The sequence below is a fragment of the Lemur catta genome, chromosome 10 (assembly GCF_020740605.2).
Source record: "Lemur catta isolate mLemCat1 chromosome 10, mLemCat1.pri, whole genome shotgun sequence".
Classification (NCBI taxonomy): Eukaryota; Metazoa; Chordata; class Mammalia; order Primates; family Lemuridae; genus Lemur; species Lemur catta.
In genome coordinates, this window is record NC_059137.1 from 9863010 (window position 1) to 9885706 (window position 22697).

A 22697-nucleotide genomic window follows, 5' to 3' on the forward strand; every position below is an offset into this window, starting at 1 on the left:
GTCTGTAGTATATCCTCATAAGAAGTTAGCATTTTATATAACATAATTTAAATTAAAAAATGCTTATTCCTTCACTTTGTTGCTTGATTGGTAAACAAAAGTGTTTTGTATTTGACTCTGAGCGAGTGTTACAGTTCTCTTAAGGTAATGTTTATTGTTACAACCTAGATCCAGTGCCCAAAAGCTATGCTTCATAAGATCATCACAACTCTTTCAGTTGAGTATTTACAGTGTGCAGTGATGCTGATGAAACATACAGTAGTAAAACACCAAAAAGAAACATTTGGAAAGTTCCCCAGCACGATGTCAACCAAATACACTAGATGGGTGGGGAAGGTTGGTTCCTTATTCCCCTCCTGTTAATTTTCTATTTCCTTGTCAATGGGTCGGTGAATATGGGTCTTTCTTGCCCTCATGAGAGTAAGCTTATGCTGGCTTAGATCATTCAAATGTTTTTGTAATTTTGAAATGCATGAAATTTGTAGATTTTTTATGTATGTCAACACAAATACTATATATAAGTATGTTCCACTCAATCTCTAGGTATCCACTGTGGTTCTCAGCACTCTGATTTTGTGTATAAATGGGAATGGGATATAAAAGACTGCATTGAGACTTTATGGAACAGTGGAAAGAATAGAGGCTTTGAGGTCAGATCTAGGTAAAAACTCCAGCTCTTAACATCCAGTAATAGCAGCTAACCTGTATTAAGCACAAATAGGTAAATTCTTACATGCCCTATTTTGTGGTACCCTTGCTATGGGTTTATGACTATATTACCACCATCACCACCCCCTTTTTCCCCCCAGATGAAGAGGTAGGCTTAGAGAGGACAGGTAACTTGCTCAAGGTTGCACAGGAAAGCTGGAACTTGATCCCCCATAGGGCACACCGGAGTACATCTTAAGCCCTCTATTTTAAGCAATATTGGTTATTGTAGCTGTGTGCCCCTGAACAAATTGGATTTTCTAAATCTTAAATTTCTAAGTCTAAAAAAAGAGAATACCATACAGGGTTGATGTCAGTGTTAAAAATAGCACACATAGAGCACCCAGTATCTGGCCCAAAGATGCTGTTTATTAAGGATTCACATTCATACACCACTTACCCAAATTCAGCGTAGTTGGGGAGTAAGGATAATCCAAGGCAATATGTAATTGTTAACATAGTTTAGCTTTTGTAAGCACAACAAATTAGGAGAAGGAAATGTTTGATGTAGGATGGAGTAATTCGGGAAGATAAAAGGGAAGTGTGAATTCAGTGTGGACTGGAATGATAGGAAGTGCATGTCTTGCAGAATAAAAACACGGAAGCAAAGATTGCTAGAATTTGGACACAATGCAAAGACTTGAGTGCACTTCCTGAGAAGGCATAAGAAATGAATAGCTGCAGTTCTATGGACAATATCTACCACATACCAGTGAGGGTTGGCCAATTATGGAAGATGCTGAAAAGCAGGCAGAGGTTAATCAATACTTTAAGAAATGTAATCAGTGTTATTTCAAGATTACTTCCTTAGGGAGTTGATCCTCCCCTCCAGGACCGCTTACTCCCCATCTTCCCCTTGTGTGACGTAAATTATTCTGCAGTCTTTTCCTTTTTCTGGCTTGATAATATGGGTCGATACTGTTGGTTGGAATTGGGGCTATTTGTGGTTAATTTGGGGGACAAACAGGTTTGACAACTTTTCCTTGTCAAAGGAAAAAGGAAAAAAATCCCACTATACTAGCACTTTGGGAGGCTGAGGTGGGAGGGTCACTTGAGGTCAGGAGTCTGAGACCAGCCTGAGCAAGAGCAAGACCCTGTCTCTACTGAAAAATAGAAAAACTAACCAGGTGTTGTGGTGCACAATTGCATCTACCTGGGAGGCTGAGGCAGGAGGATCGTTTGAGCTCAGGAGTTTGAGGTTGCAGTGAACTATGATGACACCACTGCTCTCTAGCCCCAGCAACTGTGTCTCAAATAAATAAAATCCCACTACAATCTGCCATCACTATTATCTCATCAAAGGAAAGTCATTTTAACATCAAAGATGTAAAATGAACAGGTGGGGCATGGTGGCTCATGCCTGTAATCCTAGTACTTCGGGAGGCTAAGAAGGGATAATCACTGGAAGCCAGGAGTTTCAGACCAGCCTGAGCAACATGGCAAGACCCCTGCCTCTACAAAAAATAGAAAAATTAACCAGGCATGATGGTATGGGCCTGTCGTCCCAGCTACTTGGGAGACTGAGGCAGGAGGATAGCTTGAGCCCAGGAGTTTGAGGTCGAAGTGAGCTGTAATGATGCCACTACACTCTAGCCCACGGAACGGAGAGTGAGACCCTGTCTCAAAAAAGAATGAAAGAAAAAAGGAACCATCTCAGAAGAAAGGACAGCCCTTTACACCAAATAACATTTGGTTTTGTGAAAAACTAGTATCCTAATTTTTGCCGTTTGTGGAGATTAGTGAGATTTTTTTCCCCACCCCAATGTTGCGGTATACTACTCTAGGCTGTCACATTATTGATGCATAAAAACGTGTTCTAATAAACCAGGAGTGGCTTAAGGGAAAGTTCTATGACTCCTTCCAACAGATGCTAAGGATCTGCCAAACCAAAATTATACACAGGAATATAGATTTAGAGAGGTCTTCCCACCTTAAAGAATTTTATTTATGTTAGTGAATTGTGCCTTATTTTCGAGGATGGTTTTGTTAAAATAGAAGATGGAAGGTAACTAATATTTCTTGTGCTTATGTGCTGGTAGTTTTGCATGCTTAGGTCTGTCAAGAAATGCAGTAAAATTTTAAAATTGATTAACTGATGCAGAACTGAAACAATTATCTCAGTAGCACAGGATGGTTAGTGCACACTGAGGGTTCAATTCCGTTTACGCTTTTCAAAATGGAACACGTTGCTTTTAGTATGGCATTGGTTCTGTTTGCAGTGTTGATTTTTCTTTCGTGGTAATTAAAAAAAACTCTTGCTTTTTAAAAAGCCTTCACCCAAGCTTGTGATCTTTCCTGCAGAGGGCTGAGCATCCAAACCATGCTTTATTTTCGTGGATTCTTACAGTTTTTTGGCTGGATCCTCTTTGGGGTAGAGCTGTGAGCTGTGAGACAATTTCAGCAAGATGTAGAGGCAGGGACTGCGTATTTGAGAGGGTTTAAAACGAATCTCGTTGGTGAGAGTTGCCTCACTGTCGCACCTGTCAGAGGAATTTGGGGAATTGCAGTCCTTGGCCTTTGGTCCTGTCGTGGTGCAGAAGTCGGGGGGGCCCCCAGTAGGTGTGTGGGATGCAGGACGCAGAGCAAGGAGAACCTGCGGGCAGGTGTCTGGCGCCAGAGATGCAGTTTCTACTTTCCGGCGCACGGTGGCGCTGAGGTCTCCGGCCCTGCCAGCAATCTCTAAGGCGCCTCCGCCGCCACCTGCAGTCTCAACCAAACCTCTGGGTGGGCAGCGCGGGAAGTGACAACCCGAGCGCCCAGTCGGCTGCCAGGCTTCCGTCCACACTGCGACTCTAGCCAATGGGAGCCGAGGAGCGGCGCGGCGGAGGCGGGCCCCGATGCAAGCCTGGCAGAGGCGCGAGGCCCTCCTCCCGCCTCTCCGCCTACTCCAGCCTCCGCCGCCTCAGCTTCCCGAGCGAGCCCTGCGGCCGCCGGAGCAGCTCCCGCGGCGGAGCAGGAGCCGGATGGTCAGAGGAGCCCGGCAGCCCCAGCAGCCGCGGAGTCGCCTGGCCCCCAGGTGGGGCGGGGGCTGCGTGGAGGCCGGGGTTGGGGATGGCGCTGGGGCTGGGGAGCGGGCCCAGGGGCAGCGGCTCGCGGCCGCGGGGCATTCGGGGCGCCGAGACGGGGGGCGGGGGTGCAGGCTGCGGGGGCCCGGGGGGCGCCCGGAGGCTGGGGCGCAGGCGGGGCGGCGACCGCATCCTCGAGGCCGGGTGAGAGGGGCGTGTGAGGGAAGGGGCGCCGAGGCGTGAGGCTGGGGGCGCCGGGCCGGGAGCGGCAGGGCGCGCGCGCCCCGCGGAGGGGCCCTGGAATGCGGGGGTCGCAGGCCGGGAGAGGCGGGGCTCGGAGGGGCCGTGCACGGTCGGGAGGGGGGTGGGCACGGAAAAGGGGAGGCTGGGGGGCTTGTGGGGGTGATGAAGCAGACAATGAGTAGGTGGAGGTGGGTGGTTTGGGGAAGCTGGGCTGTGACGAACAGGGGCTGAGGATCGGGTGAGGGACCAGGAGGCAGAGCCGGGTTTGGGCAACAGGGGAACGGCCAGTCCCAGGATTGTTTGGTCTTGGTAAATGGGGGAGACGGGGCATAAGGCATTTGTAAGGTCAGATTTGGGCTTGGCGAGCCTGTGGTCCTAGAAGGTGGTACATTTAGTTCTTGACTGGCACGGTAGGGCCCGGAGATGGGTTCCTGTATGTTACTTTTGGTTACCGTCTTATTTGTTTGGTCTGTAGACTGACTGGCACAGTGGAGAAACCACCTCGAAAACGGAAAAGCAGGTAAGGCGGGTGCCTTCCTATTTTGCTTGGTGTTTTTCTCTTTGCTTGGCTGCACCTGTGCTATACTGCACAACTCTACACTGTCAGCAAATGAAGTTTCTTATTTATTCCCTTTTAAATGGATGTAACTACGGGCGAGATTTTTCTCTTGAGGACTTCAATTTACTACCTCTACAGTCTCTTTTTTTTTGGTATCTAAGGTAATGTGAGAGACATGGATGATTGAAAAATCCTAGTTTTTTACTTTAATTGTAATTTCAACTTTTCCATCATTTCTGTTTAAAAAGCTCGTCTTTACTGAACATCTTTTATGTGCCAAGTACTGCGTGCAAGTGCTCTGTGTGTATTACCTGCAATCCTCAAAGCACCCCAAGAGAGTATGTAGTGTCATCGCTGTTTTGCAGAAGAGGGAACTGGGGCACAGAGAGGCCAAGTATTTATCCAAGATCACACATCTAATAAATGATAGAAGCAGGATTTGAATCCAGACAGTCTGACTCCAGAGCTTAAGTTCTTAATCATTATACTGTAATGCCTTGAATACATATTCAACTGAAAATGTTTTCTTCTGCTTTATGTTTTTTCGTTATACATACAGTCTAATAAACTGAAATGGTCGAACTTTAGGAAAATAAAAACACAGGGTTTAAGTAGTCCACAAACAAGCGAATTATTCCCTGAGTAATGAAGAAGAGGATATATTCATTCCACAAACATTTTTGGCTGTATTCCACGTCAGGTACTACATAGTGATTCTGTGTAGTCATTAGAAGATTCCTTTTTCACAGATGTTGGAATCAGCCTAGCAAAAGTAAGCTACGGTAGTGATGTGACCAGTAGGACTACTTTCAGAGTTAATACCTGGCAAGTTATCTCTGTCAATGCACAGAAAACCTCAACAGTAGGTAGATAGGAAATGCTGTTGGTGGAAGTGTCACCCAAGTGCCTTTGTCACTCTTTAGGCCCGTACTGTCCAGTACAGTAGCCACGTAGGGCCATTGAGCACTCAAAACGTGTCTAGCATGACTGAGGAACTGAAGTTTTAATTTTATTTAATTGTAATTAACTTTACAAACTGCTACTTGATCACTTATTGGAAAATGTTTAAGTATATTTTGAACAACTTGGGTTTGTGCATCTTTATTTTTCATCTGTACATTTTATGAAATCTAAATACATATCAAATATTTCCCATGAAAATTTGTTATCTGAAATGAGGTAAGTATAAAATACATCTAGGCTTCAAATTAGTACAACAATTGAATAAAATTTCTCATTACTAATTTTTTATATTGATTACAGAGTGAAATAATATTTTAGGTATATTGGATTTAAATAAAACTACTAAAATTATTTTTACTTCCTTTTACTTTTTCAAATGTGGCTACTAGAAAATCAAAAGTTACATACATGGTTTGCACTATATTTCTTTTGGATGGCTCTGGCCTAACTCTCAGTACCCTACTGTCAGACTATTATAGTAGCCTCCTGACTCGTTTCCTTGCCTAGAGTCTATAATTTGTCCCCCATACGGTGTAAGTTGATTTTGTCATTCTTGTGCTTAGGACCCTTCTGTGATTCCCCATTGTTTATGGAACATGATGCAGATTTTTTAACTTAATCATATTTTTAAAACTACCTTTATTTTACTTCTACCTATCTTTCCAGTCAAAGGTTAATACTTTGGCCACAGAAATTCTCAATAATGGACCTGTTAAATGTCTAGTTTTAAATGATTTAACTTCCTGGTGAACCTTCCAAGGTGTGTTAATGTAACTGAATGTAACTCTGTATTCTGTTTACCATTCCCAGAGCTTATGTTTCTTTTTTGCTTTGGGTTTTTATACATTATTTCTCTTTCTCTCTGAAATGCTTTCTCCTTGCTGCTTGACAAGCTCCTTCTTTTAAGACTTTGCTCAAACATTACATCCTCAGGGAGGGTTTTCCTCACCCCTCCTTCTCCTTCCTCTGCTCTGCCTTATGTGCTTCCATCATAGCCTGTACATACACTTGTGTGAAATGGTTTAGGCTGAATTTAAATCCAGCTCTGTCAAATATAAATCGTGAGATCATATACAAGTTAATAAACCTCTCTGAGACTCAGTTTCTTTATCTATATAATAGAAATAATAATAGTTTGATCTCTCTAGGATTGTAAACTGTCTAGAACAGTCAGTGCCTGGCACATAGAAAGCACACAATAAATTTTAAGTTAAAAAGCACCCATCAAATACCTTTTATTTCCCACCTCTTTTCAAAATACATACATATAGTCTAGGGGATTAAAAATAAAGAAATTAGGGCAAAGAAGAAATGAGAGAAGAAGAATAAAATTAAACCAGTGGCAAAGTTAGTGCACAGACCAAAAAATCCTGCACAGTTACTAAAAAGTTGGTTCTGTATCTACCTCTGAGTTTCCTGGACCAAAGCAAAGAAGAAAATAAAGTTCAATTTCCAGATTCATGGTGTCCATAAAATCAGACATATGTTGCAGGTTTTTTTAAGGTTGCTTCTTGTAATGCTTCTTACTCCAAGTTGAGATACTGCCAGTGAACAGTCTCCAAAGGGCCAAAGCAATGTGGTTTAGGTGTACAGTTCTTTGATGGTTTGGCTTGATTCAGAGATACAGAGAGATACGTGAGCTGCAGGGACTATGCGTATTTTGTTCACTGCTTGTCCCTAGCGCCTAGAATGATGCCTGGCACTTAGACAACAGTTTATTGAATCATTGAGTGAATGAGTCCTTAAACAATTCTTCATGAATGTTATTTCTTTGTAAGTAAGCTTTGGCTAGCATCAGGTAGCAGTGAGTTTAAGCTTATATTCTTGGTCAAGAATAACTGATGGCACATACTCTGCACCTCTGATTCGGGTCAGATCCTGATCGTGTCAGCATTTTGACCTGAATGGACAGCCAGCATACATTTTTGAAGGTCCGGTACTCAGAAAACAATTCTAGGATTGCTCTAAAAACAGAAAACCAGAATGGCCAGTTAAAAGCCTCAAGATGGTTGTAATGACTGTAGCCAGACATTTTAAAAAATAACATATTATCAGTTTCATACTGTGGCCATAGAAATTCTCAGTGTCAAATGATACAACTTCCTGGTAAACACTTCAAGATTAATTAATTGCTAAATGTAGCCTTAAGTATTTGGTTGAGTTGGCCTGCTGTGTAGAGTTGTTGACTATCATATATCCTATCACATTTTAGAAAACAGTTGCCAAAAGTATGATTTTTATTTTAGGATAGTTGATGCTAAGTCATTCTTTTTGATAGACATCAATTAGTGGCTGAGTTATCTTTTGAGAGCATTCCTAGTGCAGACGAAACTGTGAGACAGTTTAAGAAGAACTAAGTTTGAAAGAAGAACCTCATGCTGTAATGTTAGTATTTCTTTGTGTCTTTTCCCCCTCAATAAAACCTCATGCCATACTGTTATTATTTCTTCGTCTCAATTCATCTTTGTACCTAGTACTGAGGGGAGCTTGGTAAAGCTAGTGAACCAATAAGTGAATTGGTGGCAAGAGAGTGTAGAGTGGGCGTTTGGTGGTCCAAAGTAATATGATACTATTTAATGCCCTTGATAAACTGTACTGGACTGAAAGGAGTTTTAAGACTAGGAAACTTGATCTCTGTGTGGTTTTGGAGAATTCTGAAGAGTCCGATATGTCTGTTAGTAAAGTTTGGGTTATGAGTGAGAGTTAGAGAGTCCTTTCTGGTCCTATTAGGAACAAGACCTATTTGTTTGAATAGGACTCACATTCGTTAAAGCTTTACTGTATGATTTGGGGGCGTTTTTTTTTTTTTTTTGATTATGTATTTAAAGCAAAGAGATCCAGGCATTTTGTTGGTGTATATAATTTGTTTAAGAAACATTTGAATGCTTTCTACTTCTGGTTTCTAGGGGTATAGACATGAGTGAGATATGGCCCTTGCTGGGGCAAAACTCATGTATTAGTGAAGAAGACAGATACCGAAATATGAGACAGTGTAATGGCTTTGTATATATACAAAGGTTTACACAGTATATAAAATGGTTTATAGTAACTCTGCATACTGATAGGGAGGGCAGTTTCAACAGATGTTCACCTAGGCCCTAAAAGTTTAGATGGTTAATTTTGTGGTAGTGTGACTGTTGAAATGACAGAGATGGGAGCCTGGTTGTAGATTGACTAATAATGAGGTCTTGGGTGAGCTGAACCAGGGCAGTACCAAGAGTGGAAAGAAAGGTGTTTTAAGAGCTTGAGCCCATGGTATCAGACTAGGGAAGGCGTTTGCCACCTAAAGGACATTTGACAGTGTCTGGAGACATTTTGGGTTGTTGTAACTTGGGGCATCTAGTGGGTAGAGGACAGGAATGCTGCTAAACATCCTGCAATGCACAGGACAACTTCCTAATCTGTGAACTAGCCAGCTCAAACATGTCAATAGTGCTGAGGCTGAGAAATAAATCCTGGACTAGAGTTTGAATTCCAGCTCTCCCAAGTACTACCTTGGGCTCTTGGGCAAAGTATTTAACCTCTGAACCTGTTTGCTCTTCTGCAAAATGCAGGTAATGATAGTACCTACCTTGTAGGATTATTACTCTCCTCTGAATGTAAACTCCACGAACGCAGAGATTTTTTACAGTTTCCTTTACTAATTGTATTCCCAGCACCTAGAACAGTGCCTCACATTAAGTACTCAGTTACTTTCTGTTGAATGATTCAATGAATGACTTATTGAGAGGAGTCAATGAAATAACGCTTGTAAAGTTCATGGTACAGTTACCTGACATATAATAAAGATTCAATAAATGATAACTGTGATTATCATTAGTTTAAAATGTTTTATTTTGTTTTTCCTTCCAGTCTTTTTAAAAATCAGCTTTATTGAGGTATTATTTACATACAATAAAATTCACCAATTTTAATTATTCAGTTTTGAGTTTTGACAAACATACACTTGTGTAACCACCAACTACAATCATGATATAGAGCATCACCATTGCTGCCCTTTCCACCCCCAAATTTCCTCATGTTCCCTTGCAGTCATGGCCTTGGTAACCACTGGTATTTTTTTTTTATCACTATTGTTTTGCCTCTTTTAGAATTTCATATAAGTGGAATCATCCAGTATATATTCTTTTGTGTCTAGCATCTCATACTTGGCATAATGCTTTGGAGATTCATCCATGTTATTATATATAACTGTAGTTAGCTCTTTCTTATGGCTGAAGAGTATTTCATTGTATGCTGTCACCACCATTTGTTTATCCATTCACTGGCTGGTGGACATTTGGCTTTTTTCCAGTTTTGGGCCAGTATGAATACAACTTTTATGAATATTTAAGTCTTTGTTCAGACATGTTTTCATTTCTTTTGAGTAGTAAAGGCTTAGGGGAGGACTTGCTGGGTCTTTGGTAAATGTATGTATAACTTTTAAAGAAATTGTCAAACTGTTTTCCAAAGTGGCTGTACCATTTTGCATTCCCACTAGCAGTATGTGGAATTCCATTTGTTGCATATCCTCACCAATACTTGCTATTGTCATTCTTTTTCCTTTAAACAGCTTTCTAGAGGTATGATTGACATACAATAAACTGCTCATATTTAAATGTATAATTTGATAAGTTTTGAAATACATGTACACCTTTGAAACTATCACCATTGTTTGCCATTCTGGGGCTGTATGATGGTATGTATCATTGTGGTTTCAATTTGCCTTTCCCTGGTGACTGGTGATGTCTGTTTGGTGATGTTGAGTATCTTTTCATGTACTAATTTGCCATTCATATAACTGAAGTGTCCAAATCTGTTGGCCACTTTTTATCAGTCATTTGTCTTATATAGTTGTAGGATTTCTTTTTTTTTTTTTTTTTTTTTTTTTTTTTATTTTTTATTTTTTTATAATATATATTTTTTTATTTCAGCTCATCATGGGGGTACATAAGTTCAGATCATATACATTGTCCCTGTCCCGCCCATCCCCCCGAGTCAGAGTCCCAAGCGCGTCCGCTCCCACTCTCCAGACAGTGCGCCTGGCACTCGCCATGTATTCATACCTCGATCCCCTCCCCCCCCACCTCCCCGGGTCTGCACCCTCAAGCATGACCATTCCCCAGAGGGTGCGCAATGCACTCGTCATGTAGGCATACACCCATCCCCTCCCCCCACCCCCCCATCCCAGTCTGATATCCAATTGGTATCCTTCCCTGATGTACATTTAGGTGATGATCAGGGAAACCAGTTTTCTGGTGAGTACATGTGATGCTTGTTTTTCCATTCTTTGGATACTTCACTTAGTATAATGGGTTCCAGCTCTCTCCAGGAGAACCAAAGAGATGTCGTATCATCGTTATTTCTTATAGCTGAGTAGTACTCCATGGTATACATATACCACAGTTTACTAATCCATTCGTGGATCAATGGGCACTTGGGTTGTTTCCACATCTTTGCGATTGTGAATTGTGCTGCTATAAACATTCGGGTACAGGTGTCTTTGTTAAAAAATGACTTTTGTTCTTCTGGGTATATGCCCAATAATGGAATTGCTGGATCAAATGGTAGGTCTACTTGAATCTGTTTAAGGTATCTCCATATTGCTTTCCATAGGGGTTGCACTAGTTTGCATTCCCACCAGCAGTGTATGAGTGTTCCTGTCTCTCCGCATCCACGCCAACACGTGTTGTTTTGGGATTTTTTGATAAAGGCCATTCTCACCGGAGTTAAGTGGTATCTCATTGTGGTTTTGATTTGCATTTCCCTGATGATTAGGGATGTTGAGCATTTTTTGATACGTTTTTTGGCCATTCTTATGTCTTCTTTTGAAAAATTTCTATTCATGTCCTTTGCCCATTTTTTGATAGGATTGTTTGATTTTTTCTTGCTGATTTTCCTGAGTTCTAAATAGATTCTTGTTATCAGTCTTTTATCTGATGTGTAGTATGCAAAAATTTTTTCCCATTCTGTAGGCTGTCTGTTTATTTTCGTGACTGTTTCTTTGGCTGTGCAGAAGCTTTTTAATTTAATCAGGTCCCATTCGTTTATTTTTGTTGTTGCTGCAATTGCCTTAGGGGTTTTCTTCATAAATTCTTTGCCTAGACCAACGTCTGTGAGAGTCTTTCCTACATTTTCTTCTAGAATTCTAATCGTTTCCCATTTAAGGTTTAAATCTGTTATCCACCGTGATTTGATTTTTGTGAGAGGTGAAATCTGTGGGTCCTGTTTCAGTCTTCTACATGTGGCTATCCAGTTTTCCCAGCACCATTTATTGAATAGGGACTCTTGTCCCCAGAGTATTTTTTTGTCTATTTTGTCAAAGATTAGATGATTATATGAGGATGGTTTTATATTTGGGTTTTCTGTTCTGTTCCACTGGTCTGTGTCCCTGCCCTTGTGCCAATACCAAGCAGTTTTAAGCACCACAGCTTTGTAGTATAGTTTGAAGTCTGGCAAATCAATACCTCCCATTTTGTTTTTATTGCTTAAGATTGCTTTTGCTATACGGGGTCTTCTCTGTTTCCATACAAAGTGTATAATTATTTTTTCTAAGTCTGTGAAAAATGATGTTGGTAATTTAATAGGAATTGCATTGAATCTATAGATTACTTTGGGTAGTATAGACATTTTAACGATGTTAATTCTTCCAATCCATGAGCATGGTATGGATTTCCACTTATTTACGTGTTCTGCAATTTCCTTCCTTAGCGTTTCATAGTTCTCTTTATAGAGGTCCTTTACCTCTTTAGTTAAATATATTCCTAGATATTTTATTTTCTTTGTTGCTATTTTGAAAGGTATTGAGTCCTTAATTTGGTTCTCCAATTGAATGGTATTGGCATATATGAATGCCTCTGATTTGTGTGTATTGACTTTGTAACCTGAGACATTACTGAATTCGTTAATTAATTCCAGGAGTCTCTTGGTTGAGTCCTTGGGGTTTTCCAGATACAACATCATATCATCAGCGAAGAGTGAGAGTTTGATCTCTTCTGTCCCTATTTGGACACCTTTGATTCTGCTCTCTTGTCTGATAGCTCTCGCAAGGACTTCCAATACAATGTTGAAAAGTAATGGGGACAGTGGGCAGCCTTGTCTGGTTCCAGTTCTGAGTGGGAATGCTTTCAATTTTTCCCCATTCAGTATGATGTTGGCTGTGGGTTTGTCATATATGGCTTGTATTATTTTTAGGTAGGTCCCATTTATGCCTATGTTGTTAAGTGTTTTTATCATAAAAGGGTGTTGAATTTTGTCAAATGCTTTTTCTGCATCTATTGAGAGGATCATATGGTCTTTATTTTTGCTTCTATTTATGTGGTTAATTACATTTATAGATTTTCGTATGTTGAACCACCCCTGCATCTCTGGGATGAAGCCTACTTGGTCGTGATGAATTATTTTTTTAATCAGCACTTGGATACGATTTGCTAGGATTTTATTGAGAATTTTTGCATCTACGTTCATGAGAGAAATTGGTCTGTAGTTTTCTTTTTTTGTTGCATCCTTTCCTGGTTTTGGTATCAATGTTATATTGGCTTGGTAGAATGTGTTGGGGAGAATTCCATCCTTCTCAATATTGAAGAATAGTTTATGTAGGATGGGCACCAGTTCATCTTTGTATGTATGGTAAAATTCAGGTGTGAACCCATCTGGACCAGGGCTTTTCTTTTTGGGAAGGTTTTTTATTGCTGTTTCAATTTCAGTTCTTGATATTGGTCTATTCAGGAATTCTATTTCTTCCTGATTGAGCTTGGGAAGGCTGTGTGTTTCTAAAAATTTGTCCATTTCCTCCTCATTTTCCAATTTGTGTGCATAAAGATTTTTGTAATATTCATAGATAATGTCATGTATCTCTGTGGCTTCGGTTGTGATTTCTCCTTTCATGTTCCTGATGGAAGTTATTAAAGATTTTTCTTTTCTGCTCTTGGTTAGTCTAGCCAGTGGTGTGTCTATTTTATTTATCTTTTCAAAGAACCAACTTTTTGTTTTATTAATTTCCCTTATAGTATTTTTGTTGTCTTTTTCATTTAATTCTGATTTGATCTTAACAATTTCTCGCCTTCTGCTGGGTTTGGGGTCAGTCTGTTCTTCTTTCTCCAGCTCTTTGAGTCTATTCATTAAGTTGTCTATTTGTAAGTTGTCTGTCTTTTTGAAATAAGCATTTATGGAAATGAATTTTCCTCTCAGGACTGCTTTAGCTGCATCCCATAGATTTTGATAAGTTGTGTCACCTTTGTCGTTTAATTCAAAGAATGTTTTGATTTCTGACTTAATTTCTTCTTTTACAAAATTGTTATTCAGAAGAAGGTTGTTTAGCTTCCATGACCTTGAGTAGGAATGAGAGTTCCTGTTAGGGTTCATTATTACTTTTATTCCATTGTGGTCTGAGAAGATGCAGGGTATGATTTCTATTTTTTTAATTTTTTTAAGACTTGCTTTATGGCCTAGGATATGGTCAATCTTAGAGAATGTTCCGTGAGCCGATGAGAAGAATGTATATTCAGTGGATTTAGGGTAGAATGTCCTGTAGATGTCAGTCAGGCCCATTTGTTCTAGCCTTCTGTTTAAGTCTACTATGTCTTTGCTTATTTTCTGCTTGGAGGATCTGTCCTGTGCTGTCAGTGGGGTGTTAAAGTCTCCAACTATTAAAGTGTTGTTGTCTATCATTTGGTTTAGATCGAGTAGGATTTGCTTTATGAATCTGGGTGCACCTAGATTGGGTGTATATATATTAAGTATGGTTATGTCTTCTTGTTGAATTGTGCCTTTCACCAGTATGTAGTAACCGTCTTTGTCTTTTATTACTTTTGTTGGTTTAAAGACTAAGTTATTGGAAATTAAAACTGCCACACCAGCTTTCTTTTGGCTACCATTTGCTTGAAATATCAAGTTCCATCCTTTTATTTTCAGTCTAAATGCATCTTTGCCGGTTAAGTGTGTTTCCTGAAGGCAGCAGATACTTGGTTTGTGTTTTTTTAACCATTGGCCCAGTCTATGTCTCTTGAGTGGGGAATTCAGGCCATTGACATTTAGTGAGAGAACTGATAATTGGGACAGATTTCTGTTTATCTTATTGGGTAGAACTTCTTTTCTATGTTTTCTCTCTTGAGCCATTGTGGTGGCTAGAATTTGATCTTTAGTTCTTGGGTGGCTTTACATTCGTGGGCCTTTGTTGTGATGATCCGTGTGTAACTCTCTTTTGAGTACTTCTTGGAGGGGTGGTCTTGTCTTGGTGAATTCCCTCAGTCCTTGTTTATCTGAGAATGTCTTAATTTCTCCTTCATATAGAAAGCTTAGCTTAGCTGGGTACAAGATTCTAGGCTGGGCATTATTCTGTTTCAGAAGAGTGAGAATGGGGCCCCAACTTCTTCTTGCTTGTAAAGTTTCATTTGAGAAATCTGGCGTAATTCTAATGGGTCTCCCTTTGTATGTTACTTGTTTCTTTCTCCTTACAGCTCGAAGAAGTGTCTCTTTAGTGGATATTTTGGTCAGTCTGACGACTACATGGCGTGGTGTTTTCCTATTTGCTATGAATCTACCAGGGGTTCTTTGAGCTTCTTGAACCTGTATATCTAAGGTTTTAGCAAGGCCTGGGAAATTTTCTTCTATTATGTCTTCAAATAGTTTATCCAGCCCTTGCTTATTATCTTCTTCACCTTCGGGGATGCCTATAACTCTCACATTAGGTTTCTTCACATAATCCCACATTTCTTGAAGACTCTGATCTTTTTTCTTATTTCTTTGCTCTGTCTCTGTGACTGTCTTATTTAATTGGAAAGAGTTATCTTCGATTTCTGAGATTCTGTCTTCTATTTGATCTACCCTGTTCTTGAGACTTTCCACTGTGTTTTGTAGCTCCCTGAATAAATCCCTCATTTCTAGGAGTTCAGTTTGGTTTTTTTTCAATACGTCTATTTCTTTAGTGAATTTTTCTTCCAAATCCTGGAATTTTTTTGCGGTTTCTTTGCGGTGGATATCAATTTTTTCTTGTATATCATTCAGCTTATTTATAACCCAAGACTGAAATTCTTCTGGTAACATGTTGGTATTCTGAAACTGGCTTGTGCCAATTGGAGGAGAGTTGGTATTTCTCTTTGGGGGCGAGGTTTCCGTTTGGTTTTTTGTGCTCCCCATATTTTTCCGCTGAGCCCTTCCCATCTGGCTCTATCGTTAGATCTTTTCTCACAGCTTTAGTCTAGTTAACAGCACGTCTTGTACTCTGTTCTTAGGCTGTGGAACAGTCTAGGAATGTTGCTTCCTTTATCTATAGGGGGAGACTGTTGTGTGCTGTTTAGAGTTTCTTTTTTCTATCTCAGTTGGGGGACTGCTTCTGATGGGTCCACCCCCAGAGGGTTGGCTTGACCTAAGACCAGTTTGGCAAGTTAAATCACTGTGTTGTGGACTTTCAGTTAGTAGGCAGGATTCACACTATTTGCAAGCAGAAAGCCTCTTCTCCCTCTCTTTTTCTTTCCCTTCCTTCTTCTTTTTCTTTTTTTTTCTTCTCCCTCCTTCCTCTTTCTTCCCTTCCTCTCTCTTCCTCTTCCTTCTTCTTCCCCCCCTGACTTTTGGTTCTTCCTCTGGATGTGTGGTTTCTGTCTCTTTCTGCAGGAAAGACACTGGCTAGGCAGAGGAGGCAGTGCCCTCACTCCCTCAGTGCCCCAGCTGCTGCAGCTCCCACGGGCAATGGTCTACACTGTCCCAGTGTTCCCAAGGTCCAGGCTCCACACTCTTGCGTCTGGGGAAGCACTCAGTGTTCACACCTGGGAAGGGGACCTGGAGAGGGTCTATGGATCAGGGGATGGAGCCTCCTGGGGAGCCGCCTGGCACCCTATGGCTCTGCAGCAGTTAGACCTTGGCCCTCACAATTGCTGCTGCCCACCCGCAGTTCGCTGGTACTGGGGGGCAATATTCAGGGACCAATAGGAATCAGACCTGGGGGTCTGGAGCACTCAGGAGTATACAGTAGCTCTTGGGCTGGAGGGCCACCGGAAAGGAAAAAAGAAAAAAAAGAAAAAAAAAAAAAAAAAGAGAGAGAGAGAGAAACAATATGAATAACAAGGAGAATAAAGAGAAAACAAGAATGAAAAGAGAAAGAAAGAAAGAGAGAAATAAAATAAAAAAAAAAAAAAGAGAGAGAGAGAGAAACAGTATGAATAACAAGGAGAATAAAGAGAAAACAAGAAAGAAAAGAGAAAGAAAGAAAGAAAGAAAGAGGGAAATAAAATAAAAAAAAAAAAAAAAAAAAAGAAAGAAAGAAAAAATCTCGCTTTAATATTTCACACTCGCGGCCCCTCGCCTCGGCGCAGGCCCGTGTCTGTCCCTTTAAGAGATAGGGCGCCGGAGCGCCGCCAGAGGCTTAGCTGTGGGAACCAAGATGGCGACCGCGCATCCGCCGGTTGCAGGCGCCCGGGGAGAGCGTTCAGAGCTCGGCAGGCGCCAGGGCCCACAGTAGCTCCCCAGCCGGAGAGCTGCCGTGGGGGCAAAAAAAAAAAAAAAAAGCAAAAAAGTCCTGCTTTAATATTTCACGCTCGCGGCCCCTCGCTTCAGCTCAGGCCCGCGTCTGTCCCTTTAAGAGATAGGGCTCCAGAGACGCGGCAGAGGCTTAGCTGTGGGAACCAAGATGGCGACCGCGCATCCGCCGGTTGCAGGCGCCCGGAGAGAGCGTTCAGAGCTCGGCAGGCGCCAGGGCCCACAGTAGCTCCCCAGCCGGAGAGCTGCCGTGGGGGCAGAAAAAAGCAAAAAAAGTCCCGCTTTAATATTTCACGCTCGCGGCCCCTCGCTTCAGCTCAGGCCCGCGTCTGTCCCTTTAAGAGATAGGGCTCCAGAGACACGGCAGAGGCTTAGCTGTGGGAACCAAGATGGCGACCGCGCATCCGCCGGTTGCAGGCGCCCGGAGAGAGCGTTCAGAGCTCGGCAGGCGCCAGGGCCCACAGTAGCTCCCCAGCCGGAGAGCTGCCGTGGGGGCAGAAAAAAGCAAAAAAAGTCCCGCTTTAATATTTCACGCTCGCGGCCCCTCGCTTCAGCTCAGGCCCGCGTCTGTCCCTTTAAGAGATAGGGCTCCAGAGACGCGTCAGAGGCTTAGCTGTGGGAACCAAGATGGCGACCGCGCATCCGGCGGTTGCAGGCGCCCGGGGAGAGCGTTCAGAGCTCGGCAGGCGCCAGGGCCCACAGCGGCTCCCCAGCCGGAGAGCTGCCGTAGGGGTAAAAAAAAAAGCAAAAAAGTCCCGCTTTAATATTTCACGCTTGCGGCCCCTGGCCTCGGCGCAGGCCCGCGTCTGTCCCTTTAAGAGAAAGGGCGCCGGAGAGCCGCCAGGGTCCAAGCTCTCGCCCGCCTATGTCACCTGTCCTCGGAGCTCCAGGTCTCCCGTGGTGATTCTGCACCGATTTCAGTCAGATCCTTGACCGAGTGGATGTGGGGGTCAGTGGGGAGATCAAGCCGCTTTGCTGTGGGGCTGAACCCGCCCCACTGTCCGGTGAGGCAGGTACGGCCGTCCCGCACTCCGCTGTCTGTTTTCCGTCCCGCACTCTCCAAATTATCTCGGTCTGATTTCCCACTCGCCTCTGTTTTTTACTGTTCCCTGTGTCCGACGGTGATTCTCCGTGGGTTCACCTCACCCTTCCTGTGGAGGAGCAATCCTCCAGTGTTGTGGCAGGTGGAGATCCACGCCTTCCTCTCCAGGAGCACAAATCCAGGAGGTCACCTCCACTCCGCCATCTTCTCTCTCCCTAGTTGTAGGATTTCTTTAGGTATTCTGAAAGCAAATTCTTTATCAGGTATATGTTTTGCAGATACTTTCTTTCATCTATGGCTTGCCTTTTATTTTTCACGGTATCTTGAGACGCTTGTAGCTTGAATAATAGGTTGGATGGGAACACTTTTAATTGAGATGGCAGACACAGAAGCAAGAACAAGTTTGGGAGGGTAAGAGTATGAATTTATTTTGGCTATATGAAGTGTAAACTGCTTCAGTGAGTCATCTCTGACCAGGCACATAAAAATAGGGGTCTGTTGCTGAGAAGCAAGATTATTTAGGGCTTGAGATACAGATTTAGAAGTCATCTGCGAACACTTGGTGATCTAAATCATGAAAACGAATGAAATAACCTAAGGAGAACATGTTGTGGAAATAGCACAAACTGCTTTCTGTCTTTGGGTTTTATCTCTTTCTTTGTAATATTAGCTGTCCACTGTAGGGCCTTTCAGCAAGTGGTTGTCAGACAGGTAGTATTTATCTCTAGGAGATAGATCTCTTACTCTTTGGTGAGAAGGAGATTATGGAGGTAGTTATATGGAAAACTGGGAGAATGTATTCTTTTTATTTATTTTTTAGACACAAGGTCTCACTCTGTTGCCAGGCTGGAGTGCAGTGGTGTGATTGTAGCTCACTCTTGTAGTCTCAACTCTTGGACTCAAGTGATCCTCGCATCTCAGCCTCCCAAGTAGCTAGGACTACAGGTGTGCACCACCACGCCCAACTAATTTTTAAAATTTTTTGTAGAGACAGAGTCTTGCTACGTTGCCCAGGCTGCTCTCAAACTCCTGGCCTCAAGTATGAGGAACATTTTCTAATCTACGCTGAAGCTCGGGACTATACTCTAGTTACTATAGAGCTTCTTTGTGACTGAGTATTTGCCTCAGCATCATCCCTGCTGCAAATGCAGTGGTTTTGGTAAAGCTGTTTCTTGTAGCAGGTGTCAGTGAAAACTTAGGGCATGATGCCAAAATTCAATTCTGTGAAAGATTCTGGAGGAGCCAAGATAGTGTGGTCAAAGTATGGAGCGTTTTCATGGTAATATTTTATTCAAGAATAAAACCTAGAAGAGTCAAGCAGTGATTTTCAAGGATGTTCAAAAAGAGCCCAAATGTTCCTTGGGACAAATTCAAGGGCTACCTGTAGGGTGGAGTGTCAGAAATAGCCAGAGGGAGGTTAACCAGGCTAACTTCTAAGGCTGTGCTTGTACTTTTATGTAGGTATGTATATATGTATGTATGTATATTTTTCATATGGAAAATTTCAAATACAGACGAACTTACAATGCTAAAATGAACCTGAATTGTTCATCACCAGCTTCAACAATTATCAACAATTATTATTTCATTACAGACCCAGCTCCACCTGAAGCATATATCATATCAATCTGTAAATATTTCAGTTTTCTTAAAAGATAAGGATTCTTTTAGAACACATAACCACAATACCATTTATAGTAACTTAAAAATTAACAATATTCACTTAATATCATCAAATATCAATGTTTAGATTTCCATAGTTGGCTAATCATTTAAAAAACATAATGTTTGTTCATATCAGGATCCATATAACGTTCGTAATTTGCAATTAGTTGATTAGCTCTTAAGTCTTTTTTTAATCTATGGTATTTCTACTCCTTCTCTTTTTTCCTGTGCTGTTTATTTGTTGAAGAAAGCATGTTTATTATTAAGAGTTTCCCAAAGTCTGAATTTTCAAATTTTTAAAACGTTGAGGTATAATTTTCATAGGTAAAATTCACCTATTTTAGTGTACAGCTCGTGAATTTTGACAAATGCAGTTGTGTAAATACCACTGCAATTATAGTATAGAACAGTTCCATCACTCTCCCAAATTTTCTATCTCCACTAATCAATTGGCAACCACTGAAGAGTTTTTCCAGTCTCAGTTTTGCCGACTTTATCTAATGGTATCATATCATTTAGCATGGTTCTCTAGTTAAAGTTAATTTTTTTTAAGAATACTTCATAGGCATGGTATGTACTTTCATTAAAGCTTCTCTCTCTCTCTCTCTCTCTCTCTCTCTTTGGATGTTAGAAACCCATAGTAATCAGTGTCTACATGTATAATTTCCTTAGAGGTTACAAATGTTGATTTTCATTCTTTCATTCCTTCATTATTAGCGGGAATACTTCCAGAAAGAGAAATTTCCCTTGTTGACTTAAAACATTTTTTGTATTTTATTTTTATAATTAACATACAGTGAAATTGATTTTTGTGTATACAATTCCATGAAATTGAACACATGTATAGACTATATAACCATCACTGCAGTAAGAGTATAGAAACATTTCTATTTCCCAGAAAAACTTGCTGTGCTGTCCTGTTGCAGTCACATTCTCCTGGCACCCCCAGCCTCCTGGCAACTGATCTGTACTCCTTCCCTGCATTGATTATTTGGTGCAGTTTGTAAAAGGAAAAGCAGGATAAATGCTTGTTTTTCCGCCTTTGTTTACCAGTTTTCAGTATTAGTTGGTTCTCTAGCATCCTCTAAAGGTGACTGGATTTTTTGTTTCTTTTTTGTTTTTTGTTTTTGTTTTCTTAATGTTACTATCAACTCATGGATTTAAACATATTCAATGTGTTTTAATCATTATAATTATTTTTCTTGTTGATGTTCGTGTTACCTAGCTCTTGGGTCCTTTTGACAGATTCTGATAGACAGCGGTAGCTTTCCTGCCTTCTGGTTCTATAAGATATTCCAGGCCCATCTTGTAGGTTTTCTGCTCAGATCTGGAATCAGCCATTTCTCCAAGGAGAAATGTGCTAACATCATTCTGCTTCTGTTTTATATCTTCAGAGTCTATTTGTGTAGGATTTTGTTTGAAAGAAAGGATTATATAATCTAAAAGTAGTTTTGAAAGCAGCAAATCTGGAAGAATGGATTTATACTATGTCTTTCAATAATTTTTCATAAATTTAGTTTCTCTTATTTAGGTTTTTGATAAAAGTTGAGGAGCACTCAGTAGGAGTTCTTTTTTTGGATAAAATCCTGAAATACAGGTAATCCATGATGCTAATTATGGCTGGATCTGTTGAGAGATGAAGTGACCAGGTGATAGGATTGAATTTTTTCTTTTTTATGGAAATTGTGGATCCCTAAGATAAAAGGATGGCATTCCAACAAGACTGGGGTTTTTCTTGGGAGGGGCAATCAGATATACATGGATATGTAACTAATTGCTTAATGTTTTATACATTAAGAGAGTATAGCCTGGAAAAATTTTGGAGTAATATATTACTGATGGACAAATCTTAATGTTTTGATGAAGCAGCTTGTTTGGAACCTTCTTTGAAACCACCAAGATTACTTGTCAAAAGATATCCATAGGTTAGCAAATTAATTGCCCATATCGCAAATATGAATCTTACTTCACTAAATCAGATAAACAAGAAATATTACATTTTAATCTCTTTAAATGAAATCCTACTCTGTGGCTACCTCCTCTTCCCCACTTCTACCAAACTGCTGAGAAATTCAATCTTGGTGATTAAAAATGGGTATCCACCCTTAAGGTTATATAAGAATTGGAGAGGTTTTTGAGGAACCAGGAGAAGAGTGGCAGGTTAGTTTTCAGTCCGTGGTGGCTATGACTGGTTAGCATATTGTCTAAGAGGGTATGGGTCCTTGAAGCTTGGTGGCTGCAATGGTTATGGCCAATCTCAGGCACAAGATTCCATTGCCATTCTAGCGTGGGGATTCTGGTGTCCAGGTTTCAGCTTTCCTTGGTATAACACGTGCCCCTTTATCCCTAAGGACTTGCTGTTTATCTGGAGCACTGCTAGACAGTGGAGTTGCAAGACTCCTCTTTTTGTGAGTCCCTAAGGAACTCCTTCCCCTTACCAGATAAATCACTCCCTTTTTTCTTCTTCTTTCTACTTTTCTCCCCTCAAAGGCATTCATCTTTCCACCCTTTCCTCAGCATGATCTCCTCAAGGAGTTCACATTTTCAGAAAACAAACCCAAACCTCCCTTGAGGCAAGGAAGCAAATAGGACTATCATCTTGGGGATTGGGACTACAGTGAGAATAAATCATCCATTGATGTCTTAATACCTTACCCAGCTACTTTTTTTCCTCAATAATTCTTTTATAGTCCCTGTGGTGGTTTTGAAGATCTGTCTACATATAAATTCTTTGATTCTCCTTTCTTTAAAAGATGGAACTTCTCTTCCCCTTGCGTGTGGGCTGGACTTAGTGACTCACTTCTAGTGAATAGAATACAGCAGAAGTGAGGAGATGTCACTTCCCAGGTTGGGTTTTAAAAAAGACTTTCACTTCTGTCTTGGGTGTGTTTTCTCTCTCTCCGCCCCCCCACTCTCCCCTCGCTCTGGGGGTGGGCTGACTGCCCTGATGAGGCAGCCCTGGACAGGGGGAAGCCAGTTGCCATGTCATGAAGATGACTCAGGCCATGTGGTGAGGAAGTGAGGCCTGCTAGCAACTACAAGAGTGAACTTGGTTGTGGAT

The 22697-nt window shown here is 41.2% G+C and overlaps 1 protein-coding gene across 1 annotated transcript in view; it reads left to right on the forward strand.

Moving 5' to 3' along the window:
- The first annotated feature begins 3555 nt into the window (after window positions 1-3555).
- SCAI (suppressor of cancer cell invasion) overlaps window positions 3556-22697 on the forward strand; it is a 109959-nt gene continuing 90817 nt past the window's right edge. The window contains exons 1-2 of the mRNA XM_045562674.1: window positions 3556-3724; window positions 4432-4476. Of these exons, the coding sequence (XP_045418630.1) occupies window positions 3672-3724; window positions 4432-4476 (98 nt within the window). The 5' untranslated portion in view covers window positions 3556-3671. The remainder of the gene's footprint in view (window positions 3725-4431; window positions 4477-22697) is intronic.